The following is a 24,939-nucleotide window of genomic DNA, read 5'->3' on the forward strand; positions in this document are numbered from 1 at the left end:
GAGGAACCTGGATGGCACACACCTTTTAATACCCAAACTGGTGGACGAATGTGTCAACACTAGCAACAAAGACGTCCATTTGAGTAGCGAGGTGTTTGATTGTGATCCGTCGATCATCTCGAATGAGAGTGACCGCACGTTCCAACACTGCAGGAGTCACAGCTGTGTGTGGGCGGCCGGCATGCGGAAGATTGGGCAGATTCGTCAGCCCTTGTTGCCATGATGACAGACGCCTCGCTCAAAGTCACACCGTGTTTGTGTTTACTGCCAGGTCTCCGTGACTTTCTGCAAGCGTCTGTGAAAATATGCTATGCGCTGATTTTCCGCCAAACGAAAGTCAATGGCACCTGCTTGGAAATCACCTCCGTTACAGACGCCATTTTGAAAGCTGTGTATAGCGCCGCTACCTATAGGAACTCCATGAAACGATAGAGGCTGAAGTGGGAATGTTAGACGATGCCCCACAACAAACTCCGCTATTTTTCAACCGAAACTGACAGAGGAAGAAAAGTATTGCATTGCTTATTGAACGCCCCTCGTATAATAAGCGTGCAATACTTACATGTCTCGTATCCTTTCTTTATCGTCACAACTTGTAAACGGCGGACGAGATCAGACAGGAAGAAAAAATACTATTTTCTTGTTGAAAGTGGACTACTGGAGAATCTTCTGAGTTTGTGCCGTGGCGTTTGTTGAAGGATATGATATAATATGGATTCAAGGTCTTCAGTAATTCGTTGCAGAATGTCTTTATGTTAATCGTCTGAGCGAGTAATACACCTGAGACCGTGACAGTAGGATTTTGGTATTAAGACTAAATCAGTCAGCACCTCATTGGGCTCTGAAGAGATAACCGTACGCAACGAGTCAGACAATGAAGAAGCAGGAAATGCAGCCCCAGGTAAAATCCGTGTGCTTGCGCCATAGTACTGTTCTGTTACTGTATCAATCAGTTTCTTTAAAGTCACTGTTTAAAATGCCGATCACTTAGATTACGGCAGACTCCGATACACAATAAACTTTCGCATGCACTCCGGGATTGCAGAAGACGCATGTACTTATTCAGTGGCTGCGGCAGTACTTTCAGCTAGATTCACAAGAGCTTAATTAGAAATTTTCATGAACTGGGCTCTTCACATGTGTTTATGACAATATCTTCATCAGATTCATATCTCATGGCTATGTGGGACATGCAATAGGACAACTACGACCGACCTATCGGTTCCCCAACTATAGGTACGGATGATTTGAAAGATCGCGTGCGAAACATACGAATTTTAGCTATACATTTCTGGAAAGTTTTTTTGGACATTTTCAAGAAAAAAGCGTCTCCATTCTGACACATGTAAACTGCAGTTACGCGTTTATTTAGTCACAGGAAACCATAGTTTTCTTGTACCAAACACTCAGCCGAATTTCGTGAATTTTGTCAGTACAGTTCTTGTCCATAGTGTATTATAAGATTCAATTACACTAAAACTTTCGCTGGAAAATAAACCTCTGTGACGAACTGAAATTGTTTGATACCAGCTCTTGAGCTCCGATTTCTGCCTTTCTATCGAGCGGAATACTCGAAGATGCCCACAGAAAACTTCGAATCTTCTGTATCCTACGTATACTGTTTTCCAAATCCAGTACACAACGATTTTAAATGTGAATTTTCATGACCGAAAATGTCAGACATCAAAGTATTCTACATCCACATCTACAAAATTACTCTGCACTTCACAATTAAGTGCCTCGCAGAGGGTTCATCGGATTACCTTCAAGCTGTTTCTCTACCATTCCAATTTCGAACAGCGCGCAGGAAGAACCAACACTTAAATTTTTCCGTGTGAGCTTTGATTTATTTCATAATGATGATCATTCTCCCTATATAGGTGCTTTTATGCCGTGTTTAAATGAATTTCTTGGAGAAACCCAATGTTTCGTCCCTTTCGGCAGAGGGATCCCACACAGAGGCGTGACGTCAGATGTTTTCAGTGGTTGCTGTCGACCAATACTGCTAGTACTTCGCGATGGATGACCGGTAAAAATCCTCTTCAGCACCGGAATCCAGATACCATTCCGTTTTATACTTTCTTCCATCCGATTAAAATTATTGGGGTGTTCAAGTTACCTCAGTTCAGACTATTTAGAATATGAAGGGGAAAAAAGAGAGGTCAGCATCTTGTCTACGTCGATATCATCAGGGGCGACCCACAAGCTCAGTTGTGAAGCGGGGGAGACGTCGAAAAAACCATCTTGGGACGCTCTAGATATCTCAACCATCTTGTGCAGAGACCGAACGAGGTGATTCAGTGATCAGAGCACAGAATTCGGTTTCGGAACAAAGTGCAGGCTCTCCTCCAGCCTTCCTGCTTTTCACTGCGCAACAGAAGTAAAGGATCATCAGGTTACCTTCCATTCAGAAGGCTGTTGCACGTAGCGACTGTTATATTGACTTGTAAATAACAGGTTTCAGCTATCAGTCGACCTCTTTAAATTTTTATTGGCAGATCTAGGTTTCAGCCAGAAACTAGACATTCTAGATGCACTATCATTCTCGACCAATGCATGCAATGCCTTTTAGTCGGGCTTCATCCACAGTTCATTCAATGAAATATGAGTATTCCATGAACTGCCTGTTGGTCGCACTTCATCCACAGTTCATTCAATGAAATATGAGTATTCAATGAACTGTGGATGAAGCCCGTCCAACAGGCATTACAGGCATTGATCGAGAATGATAGTGCATTGAGAATGGCTAGTTTCTAGCTGAAATCTAGATCTGACAACAAAAAAAATTTAAAAATGACGACTGATAGCTGAAACCTATTATTTACAAGTAAAGGATCACTTTTTAGAAACCCTGTAATTCTCAGACACTTCAATACTTTCGTCTGAAATTTGGTGTAATGGTACGTACAATCTTCCTCTGCAAAAGCATGGCATCCTGTGACGTCACCGTGGGGCTCGACAACGCTTCAAACAGCACGGGTCCACACGTGTGAAAAATAAAGGCACCACCCAGAAATCCATGTGAGGTGCAAGGTGGCTTATTGACGTTACATTGGCACCAAATTTCCCCACAATTCTGCTCAATGTCACTGTGAACGTGTAATGCGATCAGAAGGTCGTTATACTCCCTCTTATCCTCATTTCATCTCTTATTTTGACGCCTCTGCGATGGAGGTCAAAACCGCGATGCCCAGAGTCTAAAATCAAGTGATTTTCTTATGAATGGCCATAGAAAACATTCCAGACACACCACTGCACAGGACAGGCTCTAAAAGGACTCAGGGGTGGCATAAAGGGAGTCAATGAAACCACCCCTTTCCCTGGGGCGTTGACTCCCACACATTTCGTGGTCGACAACGACGTTTCGCTGAGCAGTGAGCAACACGAAGAGTTTCTTGACAACCTTTGACACGGCTGACACCCTCAGACGTTTCAATCCTTCTCTAAGGAGATGTGAAGCTGTATCCCTATCGAATGTGATCGTATCCACTTGGAGCGCAGTGCGACGGCAGTTTTTGCTCTCGTGCACAGGTTGAAGCCGTTAGGAACCATTCAAAACCACTCAATGAAATTTGGAAATGATCTGAAACAGCAAAGGTTGCTTATGGTTTTTCAGCGCCCCTATTTTGTGTCGCCCTGTGGCATGATCATGGAGGCATGCGGCATGACACATATTTGAATAAAATGGCGCATTACTTCTCTAAGAACCCCGCTCACCCCTCCCCCCTCCTTCCGCCCCCCTCCCCCCTTCCCCACTGTGGCAAAACCCTCGGTGTCACCCGTCCACCTTTATTGAGAATTTTAACAATGTGCTTGTAAAGAGAGGACACTTGACGAATTCCTAGGCGCTTGCAGACAGGTAACCTCTTTGACACACCCTGATTCCGGATGGCCTATCATGAGGCGCAAGAGCAGCATCGTAGTCTGCCTCGTCAGAAGTTCTCTCTGTACAGGTACATCAAAAAGGTTAATCAAAAAAGATGAGTGGATGGCAACGAGTGTTTTGCCGAAATAGGGGATCTTAGAGGACCCTTTTTCGTTTTATTCACGCATGATCGCGCCACAGGAGCACGCGAAATAAAACGGCTGAAAAAGTGCAAGCACCCTCTGCTGTTTCGGTTCAGATTCATATTTCGTCGAATCTAAATCTACATCTACATCTACATCATACTCCACAAGCCACCTAATGGTGCGTGGTGGAGGTTACTCTCTGTACCACTATCTGATTCCCTCAATCCTATTCCACTCGCGAATAGTGCATGGAAGAATGATTATCGGTAAACCTCTGTACTGGCTCTAATTTTTCGAATTTTCTCCTCGTGGACAATACGCAAGATGTATGTGGGGGGAAGTAGTATGTTGCTTCGCTTTCCTTCTGAAAAGTGCTGTCCCGAAATTTCAATAGTAAATCTCTCCGTGTTCTCACCGCCTCTCTTCTAACGTCTGCCTGTGGACTTTGTTTAGCATCTCCGTAACGCTGTCTCGCCAGCTAAATGATCCCTTGACGAAACGCGCCGCTCATTGTTGGATCTTCTCTATCTCCTAATGAGTCCTAACTGATGATTTTATACGGTCCCTAGTGGTTCAATTCTGTACACGAGAGCAAAAATTTCGGCCACCCTGCGCACTAAAACGATCAGATCACGTATAAGGTCACGTATAAGGGTTGTCAAGAACGTCTTCCTATTGCTCATCGCACTACAAACTACGATTTTTACCTCGAAAAGTGCGGGGATCAATGCTCCTGGGGAAATGGAGGTTTCATTGAGAACTCTTATGCCACCCCATTGAGGTCTTTTCGTGCCTGTTCTGAGTGGTGGTGTGTCCGCAATGTTTTCTTTGGCCACTCATAAGAAAACCGTGAATTTCAACGCTACGCGTCGCGGTTCTAACCTCCGTCGCAGAGATGTGAAACGAGGGGATGAAATGTGGTAAAGAGGGGCTAAGATGACCTTCCCATTGTGTGACACGTTGACGATGGCATTGGGCAGAGTTGTGATGAAGTTTGGTGGCAATGTGATATCATTAACTCTACAGGTCACATGAACGTCTCGACACTTTGCCGTCTGAAGCGTTATCAAGCCCGAAGGTGACAACGCAGGGCGACACGCGTTGGCACCGCTGAACCAAATGTCAAATTTAAGCGTCGCAATGGGTGGGAATTACGGGGTTTCGAAAAAAGTGATCCTTTAATTACGTTGCGCAGTGTAGATTTCTGTCGTCCCACTAAACGGCATTTGGCTAATGCTGGGGTGATACTATAATCACGGAAACTACCGATTTTCTTTCCAAATCTTGTCCAGTCTGAGCCTGCTCGCGATCTCTTACGAAGGTCACGTCCGCACGACGTCAAATTTCAACGTCCCTTCTTTGTTATTCACCTGTAAAGACTCTAGTCTCCTCCGCTTTCAAAAAGTATCGCGGATACATGTGTCACCAATACACGGAAATCCTTTAAGAGATGATGATGAGATCCCATACTCCGAGGAGCGTAGGGGACGATGCGGGAGACCCACACCGCTGTACTAGGCAAGGTCCTAGTGCAGGTGGTTTGCCATTGCCTTCCTCCGACCTTAATGGGGGTGAATGATGATGATGAACACGACACAACACCTAATCATGTCGAGGCAGGAAAAATCGCTGACCTTTCCAGGAATCGAACCCGAGACTCCATGCGCAGGAAGCGAGAACGCCACCGCAAGACCACGAGCTGCGGACCCTTTCAGACAGGAGAGGGGCAAAGTTCTCCTAGACGACATTTATTTATTTTCAGTTTTCTTTTAGTCTGTGATCTAGATTCTAATACAAAACACATCTACACATGAAGTTCTATACACCCTAAATTACTACAATTACTGTTCTGCTAACTTACTTTCTACATCTACATCTACATTCATCTACATTCATACTCCGCAAGCCACCCAACGGTGTGTGGCGGAGGGCACTTTACGTGCCACAGTCATTACCTCCCTTTTCTGTTCTAGTCGCGTATGGTTCGCGGGAAGAACGACTGTCGGAAAGCCTCCGTGCGCGCTCGAATCTCTCTAATTTTACATTCGTGATCTCCTCGGGAGGTATAAGTAGGGGGAAGCAATATATTCGATACCTCATCCAGAAACGCACCCTCTCGAAACCTGGCGAGCAAGCTACACCGCGATGCAGAGCGCCTCTCTTGCAGAGTCTGCCACTTGAGTTTGCTAAACATGTCCGTAACGCTATCGCGGTTACCAAATAACCCTGTGACGAAACGCGCCGCTCTTCTTTGGATCTTCTCTATCTCCTCCGTCAACCCGATCTGGTACGGATCCCACACTGATGAGCAATACTCAAGTATAGGTCGAACGAGTGTTTTGTAAGCCACCTCCTTTGTTGATGGACTACATTTTCTAAGGAATCTACCAATGAATCTCAACCTGGTACCCGCCTTACCAACAATTAATTTTATATGATCATTCCACTTCAAATCGTTCCGTACGCATACTCCCAGATATTTTACAGAAGTAACTGCTACCAGTGTTTGTTCCGCTATCATATAATCATACAATAAAGGATCCTTCTTTCTATGTATTCGCAATACATTACATTTGTCTATGTTAAGGGTCAGTTGCCACTCCCTGCACCAAGTGCCTATCCGCTGTAGATCTTCCTGCATTTCGCTACAATTTTCTAATGCTGCAACTTCTCTGTATACTACAGCATCATCCGCGAAAAGCCGCATGGAACTTCCGACACTATCTCTATGGATGGATAGAATTTCTACCTTGTCTTGGTTGGTGTATATTGTACTCAGACAAAACTTCAAATTAAGACAATTGACTGAATGACTGGCGTACATTTTCCATTGTGCTTCCATTTGTTTACTGTCAACTGCAGCAAGTAGACGAGTTACGTTACCCAGTGTACCAGCACTGTGTTCTACTACGGGAGAGTCAGACTTAGTTGTGTGTTACGTGTTTAATAATACCATGTGTACGTCAGTGATACGTAGTGACACCTTTTTGAATAGATCTTGAAAAGATGAAGTGAATTACCGAATAAAAATATAGAATGCTGTATAAAAAAGGCATCTTCGTAAAGAACAAAGATATAAGAAAGGCAAACATGTTGGTTAATGTCCCCCTGATAGTTAAACGTTTGCTTGGTACCACTTTTATTTTGCATTGGACAAAAAAGAATTCGAAGTGGTCAAAATAACTAGGACAATATGCACACGAGTATGCCACACGATATCTTAACATAAAATTTCAAATGTATTAGTACAGCTCAGAAGTATGCTCTTTAAGGAAAGTAAAATAAGTGCAAAAGAGAGAGAGAGAGAGAGAGAGAGAGAGAGAGAGAGAGGAAAACTGATAACATGTTAAGGAAAAACGACTACATAGTGCCCTTTGTCCACAGATATACCCTCATCCGGAATCCAGTTGGTACATGCTACTAGATCAGTATTCTGTACCCCATTACTGTGTCATAGATTTTTGTAATTTATGATTTAACACCACGCTACAGTATGAAACGTTACACTACACGTTACTCACTTGTACTGGATATCACAAACAAAATTCGTTTTTCTCCTTGCGTATGCTTCACATTATCAAGTTGCGGGACGATCTACATTAATGTAGAAACATTAGTACAATATAGCTATTGTACAGCATTTATTGTGATGACTGGTTTCAGCAAACTACATTGTCCTCATCATATCTGTAAAACATAGGTCAACATTTTCAAGCACACTGGGATCGGATGTAAAGGGGCGTAAAATAATTTTACATAAACGTGGACCATATCGTGGAATATAACATACCTTCTGCAGAACATTTCACTGAATCTTTATCAAATGCATATTATATCGTGTCATATCATGGAATAATTCTTGATGAACATGAGAACAATAGTATATCAGCAAGTCAAGCATAAAGTAACCATTACATTATTGCAGCAATTATACAAGCTCATGTTCATACTTTAGCAGAATAACGACCGAGATTCTCAAGTAAACGTCATAAGCGTTACAGGCACTGTGTAGTAGCAAAGTAGTTTGCTGAAAGTGATCGTCACAATAAATGCTGTACAATAGCGATCTCGACTGTTTGAAGTTGTGCTTCTGTTTCTAAATTGTTTTTCTCCTTTTGTTTTGATTGCTATCACCTGGCGCATTGAGTCATTTACAGTCGCAGTGCTTCCAGTTGTAGAGATTGCGACAGAGATGGCCATGAGGGCCTCAGGAAATTTTTCTGGTCCTCCCCGAGGCTCATCTCCTCATTTAGTCCGGAAGGACATTGTAGTTGATGGTTCTGCATTGGTTCGTCTCGTTGGCATCACGTATGGCGTCTTCCAGGCCGTCTCTCGGTCATGTAAGGTCGCATTTCATCAGCTGTTCCACAGTACCTCACTCCCTGTTATGCCACAAACTGGAGGATTACCAAAGGCGTTCACGCCCTGATCTGTAATCCCTTGTGTGTTGGCACACTCCCAGACGACGTGGTATTGGGTGAAGATTGCTTCCACAAGCAGAAGTCTGCGTTGCGTTGGCGTATTTTTAGTAAATAGCCGGGAAACGATCATGTCTATGACAGAAAATGTTTTGCTCCATTGGTCGACGAGAAATATACTATCTAATCAAAAGTATCCGATCACTCCTACGCAAGGCGGAATTGACCGACAGATGTCACGAGAGGTGACCTGAACCAATAAAACGAGGCCAGAATATAGCGTTGTCTGTACAAATTGTCGGTCAGGAGCTCTCAATGACGTCCAACGTGGACTAGCTACTGGGTATCAACTGAGTAACAGATCCATCACGGATATTTCCATTGTTCGAATGCTGTAAAAGTCGACTGTTGTGATGTGATTGTGAAGCAGGAACGAGAAGGTACAACCATAGCTAAACGAAGGCCCGGCAGATCTCTTGCATCGACTGATACGGACCGGCGAAGGGTGCTTGTAAAAATCGTGTGTAATGAGTCCGAAAGGAATCATTCGTGAGATACAAATTTGTTACCAGCAGTCCAGCTAGCACAGTGAGCGAGCGTACGGAGTTAAAAGGAATTGAGTACAATGGTCGACAAGCCACACATATCTGCAGGCAGTACTTAGCTATCTGGTGGTTAGTGCGACGCCACTGGACCTTAGATGACTGGAAACGAATGATTTGGAGTGACGAATGACGCTATATGCCTGGAAAAAGTTACCTGTAGTCATTTGTGCTACCAACAATTAGGTACGAAGAATGTTGTGCTATGGTGTGTTGAATTTTTCGTTGTTAGGTTTTGGTCCCCTTACTGCGCTTAAAAAACGCTAAATGCACGAGGATGTGAGCACATTTTACAGCTTCGTGTTCTGCGTTCGGTAGAGGACCATTTCGTAAATGATGACTGATTGCATTGACATGACATTACACCCTGTCATAAAGAAGCGTCTGTGAATCACTGATTTGTGAAGAATAGCATTCCTGCATTGGACTGGTCCGCCCACAGTCCTCACTTGAACCTATTGGAGCACTTTTGGGATGAGCCAGAACGTCGACTTCGCTCCAGACTCCAACATCACCACCTTTTCTGGTTTCGGCTCTTATGGAAGAATAGGCTGCCGTTCCTCTACAGACATTCAGAAACCTCATTGAAAATGTCGCCAGCAGAGCTGAAGCCGTCGTAAAGGCGACGCGTGGACACATCCCATACGAATGTCTAATTATACACTACTGGCCATTAAAATTGCTAAACCACGAAGATGACGTGCTACAGACGCGAAATTTGACCGTCAGGAAGATGATGCTGTGATATGCAAATGGTTAGCTTTTCAGAGCATTCACACAAGGTTGGCGCCGGTGGCGACACCTACAACGTGCTGACATGAGAAACGTTTCCAACCGATTTCTCATAGACAAACAGCAGCTGACCGGCGTTGCCTGGTGAAACGTTGTTGTGATGCCTCGTGTAAGGAGGAGAAATGCGTACCATCACGTTTCCGACTTTGATAAAGTTCGGATTTTAGCCTATCGCGATTGCGGTTTATCGTCTCACGACATTGCTGCTCGCGTTGGTCGAGATCGAATGACTGTTAGCAGAATATGGAATCGGTGGGTTCAGGAGGGTAATACGGAACGCCGTGCTGGATACCAACGGCCTCGTATCACTAGCAGTCGAGATGACAGGCATCTTATCCGCATGGCTGTAACGGATCGTGCAGCCACGTCTCGATCCCTGAGTCAACAGATGGGGACGTTAGCAAGACAACAACCATCTGCACGAACAGTTCGACGACTTTTGCAGCAGCATGGACTATCAGCTCGGAGACCATGGCTACAGTTACCCTTGACGCTGCATCACAGACAGAAGCGCCTGCGACGGTGTACTCGACGAACCTGGGTGCACGAATGGCAAAACGTCATTTTTTCGGATGAATCCAGGTTCTGTTTACAGCATCATGATGGTCGCATCCGTGTTTGGCGACATCGCGGTGAACGCACATTGGAAGCGTGTATTCGTCATCGCCGTACTGGCGTACCACCCGGCGTGATGGTATGGGTGCCATTGGTTACACGTCTCGGTCACCTCTTGTCCGCATTGACGGCACTGTGAACAGTGGACGTTACGTTTCAGATGTGTTACGACCCGTGGCTCTACCCTTAATTCGATCCCTGCGAAACCCTACATTTCAGCAGGATAATGCACGATCGCATGTTGTAGGTCCTGTACGGGCCTTTCTGGATACAGAACATGTTCGACTGCTGCCCTGGGCAGCACATTCTTCAGATCTCTCACCAATTGAAAGGGTCTGGTCAATGGTGGCCGAGCAACTGGCTCGTCACAATACGCCAGTCACTACTCTTGATTAACTGTGGTAGCGTGTTGAAGCATGGGCAGATGTACCTGTACACGCCATCCAAGCTCTGTTTGACTCAATGCCCAGGCGTATCACGGCCGTTATTACGGCCAGAGGTGGTTGTTCTGGGTACTGATTTCTCAGGATCTATGCACCCAAATTGCGTGAAAATGTAATCACATGTCAGTTCTAGTATAATATATTTGTCCAATGAATACCCGTTTATCATCTGCATTTCTTCTTGGTGTAGCAATCTTAATGGCCAGTAGTGTAGGTGTCTCGATACTTCTGATCAAATTCTTCACAAAGTAATTTGTTTCTTTTTTATTAGGAAGGAAGTGGTAGATTCTCCTCACTAATTCTGCCCTCTCCTGATTTCTTCACAACCTGTATTAATATATGGCTCAATTTTCTTCATCGATGGAAATGAAGGTACGTACTGATAGAGGATGGGAATAAGTCTGGAAAGAGTTCCTACCTACCTTGATGCTATAACGTGGAACAGTTTCACGGCCTTAGACCCCGACGTCGGCAGTCCGAGTTTATCCAGTTGGGAAGCCAGCCGCAGGCGTACTTACCGTCGCTGGAGACGGAGCGTATGTCGTAGGAGTTGCGCCTCACGGAGTGGAGGCTGCCGCGCTGCGTGGGGTACGCCGAACCAGAGTCGGAGGCTCGCTTCCCCATCCCGGGGACAGGCACCTCGTGGATGAACACGAAGTGCGACGGTGGTCTGCAACAGAGACACCACATCAGGACCATAAAAGGTGGCACTCAAACTCCGCTCCAAATCTCGACCCTTAAACAACTCTATGGTCGAGCTTTACCGTCACATGCGATGGAATTTATTAGTAGTTTAGCTATGTGTTATTCAGCTCAATTGCTTACGAGGGAACCCAATCGCCTGAAGACATGGGAAAAGCGCACAGATTCGTTGTACACACGCAGACGCACACCCACTGATAGAGAGATAGATAGATAGACAGTGAGTGAGTGGACGCACACCCACTGATAGAGAGATAGATAGATAGACAGTGAGTGAGTGAGTGAGTGAGTGAGAGAGAGAGAGAGAGAGAGAGAGAGAGAGAGAGAGAGAGAGATAGTGAGATGGATAGTGAGATGGATAGAGAGATGGATAGAGAGATAGATAGAGAGATGGGAGATGGATAGAGAAATGGATAGAGAGATGGATAGAGGGATAGAGAAAAGAGGGAGGCGGGGAAGAAAAACTCCACTCTCACTTATTTAGTCAGCAGCGTGTTATTTAATAAGCCTAAAACACGTTATGAACTCACTGGTAACGGTGCATTCTAAACCAATATCCTCATAAAAGGCTGCCTGTATGTAAACATAACAAATTCTAAGAAAGAAATAGGCTCACCACGAGGAAATTGTCCGCATGGGAGATATGATGTACATGTAAAGAGAAACAAATGATTACAATTTCAGAAAAATTGGATGATCTTTTCATGAGAAAGAGCTTCACAATTTAGCAAGTCAATAACGCTTTTATCCACCTCTGGCACTTATGCAAGCAGTTATTCAGCTTAGCATTGATTAATAGAGTTGTTGGATGTCCCTCTGAGGGATGTTGATTCAAATTCTACCCAGCTGGCGCGTTAGGTCGTCAAAAAACCCTAGTTGGTTGGAGGACTGTGGCCATAACGCTCCAAACTTTCTCAATTGGGGAGAGATACGGCGACGTTGGTGGCCAAGGTACGGTTTGGCAAGCACGAAGGCAAGCAGTAGAAACTGTCACCGTATGCGGGATAGCATTATCTTACTGAAATCTAAGCGCAGGATGGCTTACCATGAAGGGCAACAAAACAAAGCGAAGAATAAAATTACCAAATAAGCAGCAACCAGTCGCAAGATCATGTTTTCTTTATTTACTTTTGGAAATCGATTTCAGCTGATTAACAGCCATCATCGGTGCTTTCAACGTGTATGTTCCCTGCGTAATAACACTGTCTTGCTGCTTATTTGGTAATTTTATGGTTTACGGTGGCTGCACAACTTGGGAACCATATGGAGCCTACCACTCGAAATCGAAGAATATCGTCGACGTACCGCTGTGTTGTAAGGGTGCCGCGGATGACAACCAAAGCGGTCCTCCGGTAAAATGAAATGGCACCCAGACCATCATTATTCGTTCTCGGGACGTATGGCAGAAAGACAGTCAGCCTGGATTCCCATCGCTGTTCAGGGCGTCCCCAGAAACGTCTTCTCTGGTCATCGGATCTCAATTCCAAGTGGGACTCATCACTGATGACAATTCTATTACAGTCGCTGCGAGTCCAGGTCAAAGATTTGTCTGGAGACGCTGCCGACAACGGTGGGAGACCAATGTAACTGTCGCCCGCTAAGCGGCTTGACAACCAAGAGTGATAGTTTGGGGTGCTGCTACATTTTATAGCAGGCCCCCTTAGGTTGTCATCCGCGGAACCCTTACAGCATAGCGGTACGTCGATAATATTGTACGCCCCGATTTGTCGCCCTTCACGGCAAGCAATCCTGGGGTTACGTTTCAGCAAGAAAATGCCTGCCCGCACACGACGTGCTTTTCTGCTGCTTGTAGGCGTGAGTTCCTACTACTTGTCTTCACGCTTGTCGGACCCTACTTTGGCCAGCAAGGTCCCCGGGTCTCTCCACAATTGAGAACGTTTGGAGCTTTACGGGCAGAGCCCTCCAATCAGCTCGGGGTTTTGACGGCCTGACGCTCCAATTGGACAGAATCTGGCACGATATCCCTCAGGAGGATGTCCTACAACTCTATCAGTCAAGGTGAAGCCGAATAAGTGGTTGCATGATGTTCACAGGTGGACCAGTCCATTACTGACTTGCTCAATTTGCGAAGTTCTGTCCCCTGAAAAAATCATCCAATTGTATTCATTTGTTTGTCTGTACACGTTCATGACATGTACCGATTTCCGTCCCATTCAGATAACTCCATCACGCTGCGTCGTTTTTTGTCTTAGGGTGTATTTTTGCACTGCTGTTACATTCGATGTAAATAGAAACATAACCGTAAATATTACACTAAATTTTGTTAATTTTACGTATAAACATGTAAAAATTAATTTATATTCTGTTTTTGCTGCAATATAAATAATTAGATCCTTTGGCTATAAATGTTATCTCACTGCCCTTTCTCGCGTGGAAGAGTAGTCAACTGAAAAAGTAGGAAATGTTTTGCGCAGACGTAATGAGCTGTTGAAAATTTGTAGTTCATCTGAGCAGGTGAAAATCATATTGATGTGGAAGTTGTATAATGGCTATAAAACATCAGTCCGAGAATTTTAAAATACAGAAACAAAGAGAAGTGAACTACTATAATTTTGTAGTTAAATTGACCCAACAAACCATTACAATCCTGGAAAGCTTCAGATTTTATCGTACAGGGAAAACTCGAGACAATCATACCGTGTCCGCAGCTCGTGGTCGTGCGGTAGCGTTCTCGCTTCCCACGCCCGGGTTCCCGGGTTCGATTCCCGGCGGGGTCAGGGATTTTCTCTGCCTCATGATGATTGTGTGTTGTGTGATGTCCTTAGGTTAGTTAGCTTTAAGTAGTTCTAAGATCTAGGGGACTGATGAACATAGATGTTAAGTCCCATAGTGCTCAGAGCCATTTAGCCAATCATACCGTGAAGACGGCGATAACGAGTAAATACGATACTGCAGTATTTATCTGCTGATACCGGAGAGCGACTTTCAGTTAAAATGTCCTCCCTTGTAAGGGAATTACATAATTTGTGTACGAGTATACGTAGTGACGTAAGGAGCGATGACATTTAGAAGTTTGGGTCTGGCCGTGAGTCGTGCACAGATAGCCAAAGGGATAAGGCGACCGCTCGCGGAAAGTGGGAAATCTGCTTCGAATCCTGGCCCGGCACAAATTTTCATTCTCGTCATTCTCTTATTCGGCTGATGGTTGACCGTATTCGCGAATACATTTCAAGGACGATAATATAGGGTGGTCCATTGATCGTGACCGGGCTAAATGTCTCACGAAGTAAGAGTCAAACGAAAAAACTACAAAGAACGAAACTTGTCTAGCTTGAAGCGGGAAACGAGATGGCGCTATGGTTGGTCCGCTAGATGGCGCTGCCATAGGTCAAATGGATGTCAACTGCGTTTTTTTAAAATAAGAACCTCCATTTTTTATTACATATTCGTGTAGTACATAAAGAAATATGAATGTTTTAGTTGGACCACTTTTTTCGCTTTGTGATAGATGGCGCTGTAACAGTCACAAACGTATGGCTCATAATTTTATACGAACAGTTGGTAACAGGTAGGTTTTTTTAATTAAAATGCAGAACGAAGGTACGATTGAACATTTTATTTCGATTGTTCCAATGTAATAAATGTACCTTTGTGAACTTATCATTTCTGGGAAAGCATGCTGTTACAGCGTGATTACCTGTAAATACCACATTAATACAATAAATGCTCAAAATGATGTCCGTCAACCTCAATGCATTTGGCAATACGTGTAACGACATTCCTCTCAACAGCGAGTAGTTTGCCTTCCGTAATGTTCTCACACGCATTGACAATGCGCTGATGCATGTTGTCAGGCGTTGTCGGTGGATCACGATAGCAAATATCCTTCAACTTTCCCCACAGAAATAAATCCGGGGACGTCAGAACCGGTGAACGTGCTTCGACGACCAATCCACCTGTCATGAAATATGCTATTCAATACCGCATCAACGGCACGCGAGCTATGGATTTTTCGTTGCCGGTTTACGTTACTGCTGTTGGTGAATGACGCTTCGTCGCTAAATAGGACGCGTGCAAAAAATGTGTCGTCATCCCGTAATTTCTCTTGTGCCCAGTGGCAGAACTGTACACGACGTTCAAAGTCGTCAACATGCAATTCCTGGTGTACGGGTGCAATCGATGTTGATGTAGCCTTCTCAACACCGACGTTTTTGAGATTCCCGATTCTCGCGCAATTTGCCTGCTACTGATGTGCGGATTAGCCGCGACAGCAGCTAAAACACCTACTTGGGCGTCATCATTTGTTGCAGGTCATGGTTGACGATTCACATGTGGCTGAGCACTTCCTGTTTCCTTAAATAACGTAACTATCCTGCGAACGGTTCGGACAGTTGGATGATGTCATCCAGCATACCGAGCAGCATACATAGCACACGCCCGTCGGGCATTTTGATCACAATAGCCATACATCAACACGATATCGACCTTTTCCGCAATTGGTAATCGGTCCATTTTAACACGGGTAATGTATCACGAAGCAAATACCGTCCGCACTGGCGGAATGTTAGGTGATACCACGTACTTATTCGTTTGTGACTATTAGAGCGCCAACTATCACAAAGCGAAAAAAGTAGTCCAACAAAAACATTCATATTTCTTTACGTACTACACAAATATGTAATAAAAAGTGGGGGTTCCTATTTTTTAAAAAAACGCAGTTGATATCCGTTTGACCTATGGCAGCGCCATCTAGCAGGCCAACCATAGGGCTATCTGGTTTCCCCCTTGAAGCTAGACGAGTTCCGTTCTTTGTATTTTTTTCGTTTGACGCTTATTTCGTGAGATATTTGGCCCGGTCACGATCAATGGACCACCCTATATATATATAAGCACCACATCAGAAACTTTTGCGCGTGGACATGCCTACTTCTAAAATTACAAAAAAAAAAAAAACCGATAACACCACAGCGGCCGGTCTTTATTAAAAGCTTCATGTCATGTGAAAGCACAAAATGAAGAACAAAACGTATGAGTGAACGGGAGATGGAGATGAAAGATATCACCAAACTAGGAGTTCCTCAGGAATACCTTTCAACGAATATCTTTTGGCAAGTATGTGTTCCTTTTGGCGTGGGAGACTAAGGTGATACATAAAGGCAACGAAAGTTCTCAGTCAGACAAGCAGAGGTGGCTGATTAAATGCAAGGGAACTCCGAAGGCGAGTTTTGCAGAATGCCAAGAGAGAGATGGCTCTGTGCTATCTCTATTGTGTCACAATTCAAGCAGATATTGTACTGGCTATTATAAATATTAGGATCAGGGACGGTCTAGACTTTTGTTCCAAGGGTAAGAACGCCTATCGGCTAGAACCGTTGCCTCTATACACCCAGGCCCGGTCGGACTGGTTTCTACAATGCACACAACAACCGCGGCCGAGAGATGACATCTCACGACACACTCGATGACTCGTGCGATCCGTGCACCACCAGCGTCATACGCCCTTCAGCACTTCCGTAAAAGTCCACTTGCCAATGTTTTACTTGTGTAAAAAAAAAAAAAAAATGTGTGTGAAATCGTATGGGACTTAACTGCTAAGATCATGAGTCCCTAAGCTTACACACAACTTAGCCTAAATTATCCTAAGGACAAACACACACACCCATGCCGGAGGGAGGACTCGAACCTCCGCCGGGACCAGCCGCGTAGTCCATGACTACAGCGCCTTAGACCGCTCGGCTGCTTGTCTCAAATGTAGAATTATATCTAGGGAAGTGACTATGAGATAATTATTGATACAAACGGCAACTTATTTTTTTTTCTCTGTATCGTTTGTAAGGAGAAAATATTGTTTTGGATTAAGTTCGAGAAAAGGATAAATACAATCAATTTACCTGTGTCTAGAATGAGATAAAATTTGGCAGAAATTAAAGAAGCCAAACTGATAAGAAAAGTGGAGTGCCCAGAATACATAGTGAACGTAACTTCATACGCGGATCGGCGCGTATGTAAATGATTAGAGTTGTAATTCCCTGTGACAGTTACCCCGACCAACAGAGTGCACTAATGTTGTTCATATTTAGTGTCGTACAAGGGCTGGTAGAGCATAGGAGCGTGAACAGCGTCAGATGTCAAGTGAAGGACAAAGAGATGTTGTGTACTCATGTGAGACAGCGTTGTCAGCACGTGACAGATTTTGAACGGGGCCTCAATGTGGGTATCCATTTGGCCGGATGGTCGAATCGTACAACCTCCTCGTACAACCTCCAGATTTGTGGGGTCTTCGAGTGTGACAGTGGCCTGACGCCGGACAGCATTGAACTGTTTAGAAGAGATGATCGGTCGGCAGAACACTTTGTCACGGCGGGGGATCACTAATTTAGTACTGGAGGAAAGTGTGGGGGGTAACAATCGTAGAGGGAGACCAAGAGATGAATACAGTAAGAAGTTTCAGAATGATGTAGGTTGCAGTTGTTATTCGGAGTTGAATAAGCTTGCACAGGATAGAGTAGCGTGGAGAGCTGCACCAAACCAGACTTCGGACTGAAGAATACAACAAAAACATTCTATTTTGACAATCGGCTACCCATTTTGTTTTGGCTTCCCCAGCGTACGTGCTGCGGCACCGACTCTTGGGTACATCTCAAATGATCTCGATGTCGACGGGACGTTAAACTCAATATTCCTTTCCTTCTAGGCTCGAGGATTTCAGTGTGAATCAGAACTGTAGACGTACATATGGAGACAAACAAACAAAAAATAATTTTCTAACTTTATTGTTTCGCGGTGGACACACTGTATGACTTATCCTCTTTGGTAGAGCAGCAGTTGCGAGGTTTGCACTACGACCAGATCAGTGCTATGCGGTGCGTTAATTTACCGGATGCCTGCATTCCTGCTCTCGCCCGCCCACGAGGCGCCAGCGGCCTCACAACAGGCGCGGACCTTTGACAAATTTGCGGGGAATCCGCCCGGAGCGTCGTGATTAGCGGCTGCCCTCTATTGGATTCCTGGACGCGGTCGCCAGATCGCCAGGGGCCCAACAGCGCTCGGCCAATCCCGGTACCGGCCGCTGGAATGCTGCTCTTCATTACGCCAGTGCGGGACCAGTCTCAGTCGACACGAAAGGAAAATTCCTGCGCGACTGCGCAATACTGCGGACACAACACGTACATTCATTGGCAAAGCGAGCCAGTGAAATAGGGGACCGCTCGATTCTGTTTGCTTCTACCTCCTGTTGCAGGAGTAAGCTGTGACGGTATATGCTTCGATACACACTACTGGCCATTAAAATTGCTACACCAAGAAGAAATGCAGATGATAAACTGGTATTCATTGGATAAATATATTTTTCTAGAACTGACATGTGATTACGTTTTCACGCAATTGGGGTGCATAGATCCTGAGAAATCAGTATCCAGAACAACCACCTCTGGCAGACATAACGGCCTTGATACGCCTGGGAATTGAGTCAAACAGAGCTTGTATGGCGTGTACAGATACAGCTGCTATTGCAGCTTCTACACGATACCACAGTTCATCAAGTGTAGTGACTGGCGTATTGTGACGAGCCAGTTGCTCGGCCACCATTGACCAGACGTTTGCAATTAGCGAGAGATCTGGAGAATGTGCTGCCCAGGGCAGCAGTCGAACATTTTCTGTATCCAGAAAGGCCCGTACAGGACCTGCAACATGCGGTCATGCATTATCCTGCTGAAATGTAGGGTTTCGCAGGAATCGAATGAAGGGTAGAGCCACGGGTCGTAACACATCTGAAACGTAACGTCCACTGTTCAAAGTGCCATCAATATGTACAAGAGGTGACCGATACATGTAACCAATGGCACCCATACCATCACGCCGGGTGATACGCCAGTATGGCGATGACGAATACACGCTTCCAATGTGCGTTCACCGCGATGTCGCCAAACACGGATGCGACCATCATGATGCTGTAAACAGAACCTGGATTCATCCGAAGAAATGCACCCAGGTTCGTTGAGTACACCATCGCAGGCGCTCCTGTCTGATGCAGCGTCATGGGTAACTGCAGCCATGGTCTTCGAGCTGATAGTCCATGCTGCTGTAAAGGTCGTCGAACTGTTCGTGCAGATGGTTGTTGTCTTGCTAACGTCCCCATCTGTTGACTCAGGAATCGAGACGTGGGTGCACGATCCGTTACAGCCATGCGGATAAGATGCCTGTCATCTCGACTGCTAGTGATACGAGGCCGCTGAGATCCAGCACTGCGTTCCGTATTACCCTCCTGAACCCACCGATTCCATATTCTGCTAACAGTCATTGGAACTCGACCAACGCTAGCAGCAGTGTCGCTATACGATAAACCACAATCGCGATAGGCTTCAATCGGACCTTTATCAAAGTCGGAAACGTGATGGTACGCATTTCTCCTCCTTACACGAGGCATCACAACAACGTTTCACCAGGCAACGCCGTTCAACTGCTGTTTGTGTATGAGAAATCGGTTGGAAACTTTCCTCATGTCAGAACGTTGTAGGTGTCGCCACCGGCGCCAACCTTGTGTGAATGCTCTGAAAAGCTAATAATTTGCACATCACAGCATCTTCTTCCTGTCGGTTAAATTTCGCGTCTGTAGCACGTCATCTTCGTGGTGTAGCAATTTTAATGGCCAGTAGTGTAGGTTATAGGCGCTTCCTAGTATCTACATTAGAGCCAAATGAAAAATCTACAAGCACTGTATATCCACGTAACACTGACAGAGGACAGTAAATGCGCCGTGTGGACGAAATAAGAGCTACGTAGGCGTACTGAGCACTGAAACACTAAACCTTCGCGGTTCAGTCTCATTAATGTGAACACTGCCTATCACTCAAAGAAGGCACGTGGCAGCACCAGAAGTGGAGGGTGTATACAGCGCATCGAGGGGACGCGGAAAACAGTGTTAGCCTAGGCTACTGACCAGGTAGTACTTTTCCACACATTCTGCGCACGCGCTAACCGCTTGGTCACCTGTGCACGCGGTCGCGAGGTCAGGGCAGTAAGGTCACATACGCTTACAACCCAAATGCTAGATTTTATGCGTGACAGCTGTTCATCTGCAAATGCCCACCACACCCCAAGGACTCCTGGCTATCTGCGGGTGTGCAATGGGGCTGGAACAGCCTAATTATATGATAAAATGAAGGTAAAATTTTGCGTATGACTGTGTCATGTCCGATTTCCCCTCAAACTTTTTGTTCAAATCTCAACTTTGACTCCTTCTTCTGGTATCTTCCTCATCAATCTTACGGTGTCCCTGAGTGAAAAAATGTTCATCCACACAGGGACACCAGAAGGCTGCTGAAGAACATGGTAGCGGAAAAGGTCGAGATGTCAAGATTCGGAGATGGAGTGAGAGGAATATAACATGGTCTTATCACCTAGGAAATTTTACCTTCTGTGGAAAAGGGAATGAAAAATCTGCATATTAGTTATTTTAATGACACACATTTTTTGTTTTTTGTTTCATTTCTGGCGAGTTTATTTTTTAGAAACATCAGAGGAATAATACAGTTTTTATAAAGAAGTATACTTCCCATACTTTAGAAAGAAACTTAGTGGTCAGGATAAGTCGTAGGTGCTACATGAGGAACAAGGGCTATTTTTCTCAACATCCTATCAGTTGCAAAATTTCAACCACAGAGAACATCCGGTGAAAGTTTGCGCAGATATGTTATGTAGTGTCTCAAATACGCCTACCTACCACGAGATGTCGCACTTCTCAGTTCTGAGAACATATTGAGCATGTAAGGAGGTCTAGAACTGTGGATTGGCAAGTGTGAGGTCTGTTGAGGAGTTTAGCCTGATTTCATGCAGCCCACATAACATAACTGTCAGGCGTTTTCTTCTTCATGATAATTCTTGGCCTCACAGCGCAGTTACAACGTACTGTTCCTGCAGCATTTTCGATGGGAAGTGTTTGATCGCCCATCATATAGCCCAGACTTAGCTTCCCCTGGTTTTCATCTCTTCGCTCACATGAACCGCTGGCTATGAGGACAACATTTTGGCACAGACAACGACCTGCAGACCAGGGTAGGAAACTGGCGAAAATCACAGCCACATCTACTTATACTTGGAAAGCGACCGTGACGACTGCGTGCCAGAGGATGGCGTGGAGATGGTACTGTGTACCGACATCGGTAGCCAATATGCCAGATAAAGAAAAAATGCTAATGTAAACTAACATAAATATTTTCTTCTGTATTTATCGATCACTGTTCCAAGTGGCAGTATAACGGGAATATAGGCTACCTCCTATGATGAGGGTATTGGAAAGCTGATACCACGCTACGACAAATGTCTAACTATGAGAAGTGACTGAGTAGAGAAGTAGCTGTAAGGTATAGTTAAATATTGCAAATAAAACATTTTTGATTTTCACTGTGGATTGCATTTTGAGACTCATCCGACGTTGAAAAAAAAGTTGCCCTTGTATATACGCAAGATGTCATAAAATGAAAAAAGAAAAAGCCTTTAGGGTCTTGCATCAGCCTCATCGTTCACTTATTGAACAGCTCCTCCCCCCCTCCCCCTTCATTTATACCCTGAGTATTTGGGTACTTAAATAGTAAGGAAGAATGTGCTTTCATCAAGACATCTAAGGGATGCAAAGACGGTATCACAGCAGCCAATAAGAAGGAGACTAAAGTTGCTACTTCACGGTGACGTGCAGCAGGCAGTTCATCAAAGAAAATGCTATATTAGATGCGTTAATCAGAACAGAGAGAAAGGTAATATAAACCAAAAAACACACTATTCCTGTGTAATAAAAAAGTATTTTCGTATTTATATTCCATAAAAACCTTTGTTCGTATCGAAAAATTGAATTACTTTTCTTTCCTTCTGTATATGTTCTGCTAAGTTTCTAGTTTATAACGAAGTCATACCGTGACAAGCTGTATGTGACAGAAAAGAACTGACAACTCGACGTTATATTTCAACCCTTCCATGGGCAAAATTTATTTTGCACATATTTGGAAAATAAAAGGTCAAAGACCGTCTTCCTTTGTTATAAATAATACACTTCCACTTAAAAAAATATCAAGCTGACCTATTTAGGAAATCGGTGAAATGGGACTTCTGTCTCCCACGCTCCAGCTAACCTAGCTACATCCATGTTTTCATGTTGACATAGGATTTTCAGAGTTAAATTTTAGAATAATTTTATAAGGATGGCAATTATGGAAAAAAGTCTAGCAAATCAGTAACATAACAAATTTATTCTCCTGACAGTGAAAAACATGAAATGTAGCAGCAATGTTTTCAATAAAACTAATGCTTTCTACATTCTATAAAGTTTTATGGTGCATGTACGTCCCACAACATACAAATGATCTATAAACCAGTAAAATTACTGAGATGTGTAGAAATGTTTCAAACAATGTCTATGATGTATAAGAAAATACAGTTACTTCAGACACTCTTGGAATGAAGAAGACAATGATTTGATCTGATTTTCGTGAAACAGACACACTACGCCGCCTATAAACATACGCCACCCCGTTGGCTCGCTCACAGCCTTCTACATATCTATCACATGGTCCATAGTATTTGTCTACAAGTTCTGTAAACACATCGCATTAGACACTTATGAGACATAGACGTCCCATCGCTCAATACTGTTTATTACTGTAATTGGACATATGGATCACATGAACCACGAAACGGTTAAGGGCAAAGAAGGAGACTTGCAAGATATTAGTCCCAGCAATCGAACCCGAGCGAAAATTTGTGCCATAATTGTGACAGTACGCAGTTATGACATACCGAATGCACTGTTCTTAACCCCTTGCATGACACGTGGAAATTTCTTGTATATGGTGACCCGTGGACCCTCTTGGTCCACCACCTCAATCCATGCAATTCTGTTGTTGTGACTGTTCAAAATGAGACATTCTTATCTTTGAAATATATAACTATAAATGTAAGGTTAGTAAAAGAACATTTCACCATTGTTTCCTTGAACATTTTTATCAAAAATTCATTTCAACATAATAGCCTTTCTGGCTCTATGGCATTCCATTCCATTTTTAGCTCCACAGATTTTGTCCTGAATCTCATTACTATCAGTAGCAGATTGCTCGTTCAATTCCTCTTCGTCTTCGTCATAATATTTGTCTATTTCAGCATAATAATATTTGTCTATTTCAGCATAACAACGTGGGAAATAATCTGAGTCCTCGTCTATATCCGAAGCTAACAGCGGCGTTGAAGTGGGATGACATAATGTTATCTGTTGATTTTCATCGTCACTGTCATGAAACATACGTGTATCATTGTCACTATTATCCAGGGGTATAGTGATCATTGTCAAAATGCATTCGCCAAAATCTGATTCATCCACTCGAAGTATTTTCCTCTCTGGACAATTTTGGAATTACTTTGTTGATTCCTCTGCACAAAATACTACAAAAATCTATCACAGCACGTGTAAATTTATGTGGTGACAAGTATGTCAAAATAGCTGCGATGACACGTGGGCCGAAATGGCCCACAGGATTACAGAAAAAAACAAGTTTTACCATACCCTGTAACAATGAGACTGCAACTACCACACCAGGCAGTCAACAACTGAGATGTATTTACATCGGCGCTCCGGGCTGTCATGACCTCCAGTGTTGGCAACGCAATCCCTTTAACTTCCCACATGGGCCACAATGGTCTACGTGTCATGCAAAGGGTTAAACTCCGCTCGCACCGGTTGGTTGCTACTCGCTCTGTCCCACTGCAGCTGTTTAATGCCCGAGCACGAAGTATTATGCAGTGGAGGACTCTTAATTCGCGTGATGTTAAAGGCGAGAGAAGTGGAGGTGGTCACTTCAACCCAACGTGTTTTGAAATCCTGTTCGCGAACACGAAAAAGAGTACCTAACATAAGAAAATCAAAATTAAAACGAAGAATTCTTATGATATGGAATTAATGATTTTTTATTTCCAAATTAATCATGCCATTCAGCTTGAAGAACAGCGCAACTCTCGCAAAAGCACTTCGCTTTAACATTTTCAGTTTTGCAATCAAAAGAAAATAACGCACAACAGCGATAGTAATGGTTAAATAGTGCTACGGTACTTCTTTAATGACAAACTCACGAATTTCACTAATTTACACTGCATTTGTGAATTGTTGCGCTAGCTACAGGTTAGAAATCGCGCGCTTTGATACAGTGAACAAAACACTGTTGCTTGTTTGTTCATCGAAACACGAAACTCTTACTCACCCCACTCCACAGTACTTCGCGCTCGGGCGTTAGGCGGCTGCAGTGAGGCGGACCGAGTGACAAATAGCTGGTGCACGCGGAGTTTAAAAGCTGTAGTTTCAGAATACATTAAATGTATTTGCGGTTGCGAATATGGAGAACTACCAGCTGTTTAATG

The 24,939-nt window shown here is 44.2% G+C and overlaps 1 protein-coding gene across 2 annotated transcripts in view; it reads right to left on the reverse strand.

The window, feature by feature from the left end:
• The window catches only part of LOC126262536 (high affinity cAMP-specific and IBMX-insensitive 3',5'-cyclic phosphodiesterase 8), a 1,685,047-nt gene that overhangs the window by 214,631 nt on the left and 1,445,477 nt on the right, over positions 1-24,939 (reverse strand). For both annotated transcript variants that reach the window (XM_049959212.1, XM_049959213.1), the window contains one exon: positions 11,400-11,551. In XM_049959212.1, the coding sequence (XP_049815169.1) occupies positions 11,400-11,551 (152 nt within the window). The remainder of the gene's footprint in view (positions 1-11,399; positions 11,552-24,939) is intronic.

This window comes from Schistocerca nitens, chromosome 6 (genome assembly GCF_023898315.1).
Source record: "Schistocerca nitens isolate TAMUIC-IGC-003100 chromosome 6, iqSchNite1.1, whole genome shotgun sequence".
Taxonomy (NCBI): Eukaryota; Metazoa; Arthropoda; class Insecta; order Orthoptera; family Acrididae; genus Schistocerca; species Schistocerca nitens.